The 6,000-nt window shown below is 50.2% G+C and overlaps 1 protein-coding gene across 1 annotated transcript in view; it reads left to right on the top strand.

Moving 5' to 3' along the window:
- The first annotated feature begins 3,669 nt into the window (after positions 1 to 3,669).
- The window catches only part of GAS6 (growth arrest specific 6), a 35,849-nt gene continuing 33,518 nt past the window's right edge, over positions 3,670 to 6,000 (top strand). The window contains exons 1-2 of the mRNA XM_082775444.1: positions 3,670 to 3,888; positions 4,020 to 4,186. Of these exons, the coding sequence (XP_082631570.1) occupies positions 3,684 to 3,888; positions 4,020 to 4,186 (372 nt within the window). The 5' untranslated portion in view covers positions 3,670 to 3,683. The remainder of the gene's footprint in view (positions 3,889 to 4,019; positions 4,187 to 6,000) is intronic.

Here is a 6,000-nt window from a genome sequence, read left to right as displayed (position 1 = left end):
TTAGTACAACCCTTCAGTGGAGCTGCACGACCACCCGTTGTTATGCTGAGAGCCTTGAAATCTTTTTAGAAGGCTTGCATCCTATTTTTTTTTTTAACTCTTTCAACTTTCTGTTCTGGACAGTACGAACACTTCACACTTTTGGTCTGCTTTGATTCATTTCCCACCCAGACATTAAGTGCAGCTGACATGTTTCAAGCTCCATTTTTGAAAAGGAAACCAAGGGCTGTGCTAAAAGCCCGGCTCTTCTGCATCAGCAGTTGTCTCAGGATCCTCTGGGGCTGTCCTTAGCTGGGTAATGCATGTGCAAAGGCAGGTGTGTGGCAAAGGAGCGGGGCTTCCTCAGCACAGCAGTTAACTCCCCAGTCTAATGTCTGCATCCCACGGCTCCAAGAGCCATTTTCCCCAAACGGGGGAAGGCAAAGCTATTCTTTTCAAAGAAGTGAAAAGCAGACTGGGTTATGCAAGGACCTCCTGCAGCTTCCCCTCCTTATCTGCAACCTCTTCTTCAGCTTGGGGCAGGAGGTTCGCTGCTTTTGCTTGGTGCCATTTAGTCGGAGGGATGGTCAGCGCAGGACAGTGGTGCCTCAGAGTTTGCACAGCTCCTCGCTTGCAGTAGAGGGAGTGCCACTGCCTAGGTTGGCATGTGGGTTTGCTGGTGCCTAAAGCCATTTTCAGTCACAGATCTGACCTCTAACGCAAGGAAATCCCATTGAGCTGGAACCAAGGCAGACACGGAGGAGATGGCAGTTCAGAGCTTCCCAGGAAGGAAGGAAGGAAGGAAGGAAGAAGTTGCAGGAGCTTTTCTTGTTTATAACAAATTTTACTGCACTCCATAGCAATGACTTCTCTCTAACACCTTCTTGCGGTATCTTTTATCACTTTTCTCAAGTGATATATTAAGTCTGTGATATTTGGAGCACATTTCTTATTAGTAGTGCCAGTAATCAATAGAATCTAACCCTACAAGCTCGGATTTACATCTGGTAATGTCCGTGCCAAGATAACACTACTTGGAAGACAAAAGGGGGTCGAAAATGATAATGTGCTGAGAGTACAAGCAGTTCCTGTAATGTTCTGTTAGTATTTTCTCTAGTATTTTTCTATCCAGACTTTTACATTCCCTGAGACCTCGCGGCAGTAGCTGAGATCAGCTGGTATTAACCTGTGAATCCTGAAGAAAATGAAGCTTTGCTCTGTGTAACTCACTGCTTAAATCTGCCTGAAATCCCACAGTGCCAGAAGAATGGAAGGTGGAAACTGTGACTGTCAGAAGGACCTCAGGGCACGTCCAAGTCAGTTTCTGAGGTCTGCGCCAAGCAACTTACTGGAAGCTATAATAAAGAGTAGGATTGATAGCCTCAGTGACATGTTGGAGAAGAATCAGCATTACACGTCAAGGAGGAAATCATGTTTTTCAATTCCATTAGAGGTTCATGGAGCGACTCCTTTATGTGGAGAAGGATGATTCTGATAATATGATATACCTGAATTTGCAAAAAGCTTTTGACCTGGTCTTTCACCATAGGATCTCAAAGTGTGTTCTTATGAATAAAGGGATGAAAAAGTGACCAAAAGAAAGGAAAGTCACCACTAGATTACACAATATAAAGCAGTTTCCAGAACCCACAAAAATCTCTGCTGCTTAACATATTCAGAAACTTTATGGAGAAGTTCAACACCATGATGATGGTTTGCAGATCACAAAAAATTCCTCTGAACAGTTGAGCTTAAACCGGCAATCAAGAGTTGTGAAAGACTCTTAGAAAAAGGAAGACTTTTCTGATGGGTTAGTGAGCTGAACTGGCTTGCTTAGATGTCACATCGGTGACAAAACCTTAAAAAGGGTGGGCAGAAAACTGTGCAACCAGGGACTGGGGAGAAGTGTAGAGGGAAGGAAGAGTGGGATGACCTGTTTTGGTAATAAGTGGCTGTTAGATTAGCTTGGCAGTATCACTTGATAGCACTTTTAAAGTGGCAGGACGATAAAAAAATAAATGAAAAGTAATATAGGTACATGCAAAGTGATGCACCCACGGAAGGCAAACCTTACAGTGTGTATCTATGGTAAAACAGCATCTCCACTCAGGCCTTTTGTTCAAAGCTTCTTGAAAATAACAGGTCTGGAGGTAAAAAGAAACCCATTAAAATAGTAAGGAAAGAAAAAAAAAAAAAAAAAGAGACAAAAGCAGCACAGTGCCATTGCTTAAATATAGTAAACCCTTATCTGTAGTGAATGTAGTTCTCCATCTTGCATGTAGTTTTGTCCACTTCATCCGAAGAGAAATATAAGTGGAAAAGAGAAGAAGAAAGATGAAAACAAAGATGGGGAATGCTGACTCAGTACGAGAAGTACAGGCTGCAGTCCCACAGCAACCTATGTGCTTACTGCTGCAGTGGCACTCTTCATCATTCACTTCTTTGCCCTTTCCCTGAGATGATTCAGCACAGTAACCTGGCAGAAAATATACACACACTAAAAAGGGTGGAGAGTTCCTGCCATGTGAGTGAAATGAAGAGGCACAGCCCCATCTCTTACATGAACAGTGGAGACAAAAGGGGCATGATAACTCACACTTAGAAGACAGAAATTCAAGGTATCCTAAAGAATTATTATAATTATCTCCTGTCCAGGTTTCGTGCACACTTGGGACCTTGCTGCCACTCATAGAGGCCAGAAGTACAAATGGATCCAAAAGCTTTTTGACAAATTGATGGAGAAGCACATTTGTCAGCATGACAGCGACCACAATTTTTACCCAAGGGAGCTCCTCTGCTGCCCTTCAGATGCTGAAAACAGAAAGAAAAGAGCACTTGGTGCTGGTTTATATTTTGTATCTCATATGTCAGCATTTGGCCATTGCCGGGCAGAGGACACCAGCCTAGGGATGCTTCCTTTGAGCTAGCAGGCTGCCGCTTGTGTTTCCATTTAATTTACTTCAACCAGATGTAATACAAACATATTGTTTATGTTAGTTATACTCTATATGCCGTAAATTATTGTGGGGACACAAAGTGTCTATTGGATATACCAAAATACTAAAGTTACGTTGGAAAACTTCATGGAATCATAGAATCATAAAATCACAGAATGGTTTGGGTTGGAAGGGACTTTAAAAATTATTTAATTCCACCCCCCTGCCATGGGCAGGGACACCTCCCACCAGAGCAGGTTGCCCACAGCCCCATCCAGCCTGGCCTTAAGCCCCTCCAGGGATGGGGCAGCCACAGCTTCTCTGGGCAGCCTGTGCCAGGGACTTAACACCCTCTAGAATTTCTTCCTTATATCTAATCTATACATAATTTTTTAGCCTAAAACCATCCCCACTGCAGCTCTGGGGGTCCCCAGGCGCTGGGACCCTCCAAGCCCCCATGACAGGGAGCTGTGGTGGCGGTCTGTCAGCGCGGCGTGTGGCGCAGTGGCGCAGCGCCTCCACATCCCTCACCTCACTCACCCACCCTAAAACCCTACTGTAATCCTAATGTTTAACCGTGAAGAAAACACACCGGGAAGGCTTGTGTGTGGAGAGGTGGACACGTTTATTAATACAAGCAGAGCCCAGCCGGCTCTGGCGCTGCCTTCCACCTTTGCGGAGGGGAGGGGAGAGGAGGAGGAAGGGAGGGATGGAGGGAGGGGACGGGGGTGTCCCGCGGCTCGGCGGCTGGGGGAGCGGTTGTGTAGGATGGGCGAGCGGCTCCCTGCTGGGCTCGGCAGGCTCCGCGATCCCACAGCAGCGCCCGCCCCGAGCCGCTCCGCTCCGACACCGGCCCCGGCCCCGGCCACGGCCCCGGCTTCGGCCCCGGCCCCGGCCGCCGCCATGGCGCAGCCCGCGGCGCCCCTGGGTGCCGCCCTGCTGCTGGTGCTGCTGGCGGCGGACTCCTCGCAGAGTGAGTACCCCCCGGGCGGCTTCCTGGGGACACACACGGGGACACGGGGACAGCCCCTTCCCTCTCCCGCAAGGCTGCTGACTGCTGCCTCCTTTCTTCTTCTTCCTCCTCCTCCTCCTCCTCGTCCTCAGCCGTGCTGCTGCGAGCCCCCGAGGCTGCCCAGTTCCTGCGGCAGAGGCAGCGGCGAGCCTACCAGGTGTTTGAGGAGGCCAAGCAAGGGCACCTGGAGAGGGAGTGCGTGGAGGAGCGTTGCAGCAAGGAGGAGGCCCGGGAGGTCTTCGAGAACGACCCCGAGACGGTAAGCTGGGGAGGAGACCCCACAACTGACCCCTGGTAGGGAGCAGGCTCTGCAGCCCCCCAGCCCGGGGCGCCTCGCCGCCCTGCTTGCCTCCCCAGGTGGGTGCGATGCCCTCACCAAGCGGTGTGCCCGAGCAGAGGTGTCTCAGAAGGGGTTCGGCAGCCCCTCGGGTCACGCTCAGCTCGGTTAGCAGGTTTAGGGAGCAGTGGGTTCAGGAGCTGTCACCACGAAAGCAGGGGAGCCCGCGTACAGGGATGCGGTGCTGCTGTGCGCCCCAGGACCCGCAGCTCCACCTGCACCAAGAGCCAGCCTCTTTGCCCTATGGATGCCGCCGAGATGCTTGACGAAGCTCAGCTGCACACCCAGCTACCCTTCACCCCCTCTCCTCCCTGCCTCCAGTCTCAGATTCTCCTTGCAGAGGTGACCCTGCAGGGATTTAGCACGGTTTTCCACAGGGCTCAGATGGAAAAGCCCGACGCTGTGCAGAGCCTTCCCGCTAATGGTGCGGCACCTCCGGGAGATGACAGGACGGAGGCAGCGCGTGTGCAAGTGTTTGTACACAGGGCACACGCACCGGAGGCGAGGGAGGGACTGCGGAGCAGATGTGTTACGTTTTGGGCAAGTCTTGACATGTGTGCTTCATGAGGCAGCTCCCAGCCGGCACATCCATCTCACAAGGCACTGCGGACGGCAGCGAGCTTTTCTTCCTGGCCGTCCTTATGGCACGGAGCTGACAGTGTAAATATCCACGGCACGGGACGAAACGCCTCCCAGATGGGATTTTGTGGCGTTCAGGAAAAAAAAGGTGATGTGAGGTCACCAGCTTGGCTGACTGGCTTCCGACCAAGGAAGCTGCCAGAGGTGGGTGACACTGATAGATCAGTGTAGAGGGTGGCAGGCTGTGTAAATATGTCAGGAGTTTTTAGCTATACTTGGTATTTTACATATTAGAAAAAACAAACAAACATTCAGTTCTCTAATGAAAAGAATTAAATTATTTGGGTTCGGTGTCTGACAAAAATTCTCTAAGATCCAGACATGCCATCGGAGCACGTTCTGTAGGACAAACAAAACTTCCTGTCATTGCAAAGGATTTAATTTTTTGTGCATTCCCTTCGTTACTGCTAAGTCTCTAGTTCCGGAAACCTCTGAAGAAATACCACCGAAGCTGGATGAGCTTCAAGCATCTGTGCCCCCTTGCTTATTTTACATGCACTGTTACACCAAAGTACTGTATTTTGTAGCAGTACAACCCCCACCTTCTCTTCGGAGACACAGAGCTCCCAAGAGCTTGCTACAGGCAGTACATCTGTAGAGCTTGCTACAGGCAGCTCCTTGCTGTCACGTTGCTTGAATTTGCCTGGGAAGCAGCCGTAGCACCTCCTGCCCGGGGGGCTGATGGCCCTGTTCATTAGCAGCTTTCTAATAAGTAGTGGCAGAGGCCATGTGCACGAGATACTGTTATTGTTACAAACACTGGAAGCCTTCAGGGCTTTGTAAGGCACAGATGACTACTCTTCTGGCAGTGTCTGTGGCGTCGACGGACAGAGGATTTTCCTCACTGACTTCATCTTTTCACATCTTGCCATGCATTGGAGGTAACGGAGGTCTCCCTTAAACACCGGGGAGTTAACACGTTGCCATCTCCCTGCTGCTGCATTTGCACCCAGTCCTGGTGACTGATAGAAGAAGGAAGAGAGCCAAGAGAGAGTTCACTGGGGGGTGATGAAAACTGCTGAAAAACCAAGGCCTAGCAGTTCGAGGAGTTACGGTATCTGCAGTCACGCTTCAGCATGTGGTCAGGTTGCAGCTGG

The sequence above is a fragment of the Aythya marila genome (genome assembly GCF_965140915.1).
Source record: "Aythya marila genome assembly, chromosome: 1".
Classification (NCBI taxonomy): Eukaryota; Metazoa; Chordata; class Aves; order Anseriformes; family Anatidae; genus Aythya; species Aythya marila.
Note: the sequence above shows the minus strand (reverse complement) of the source record. Positions and strands in the feature narration are given on the sequence as shown.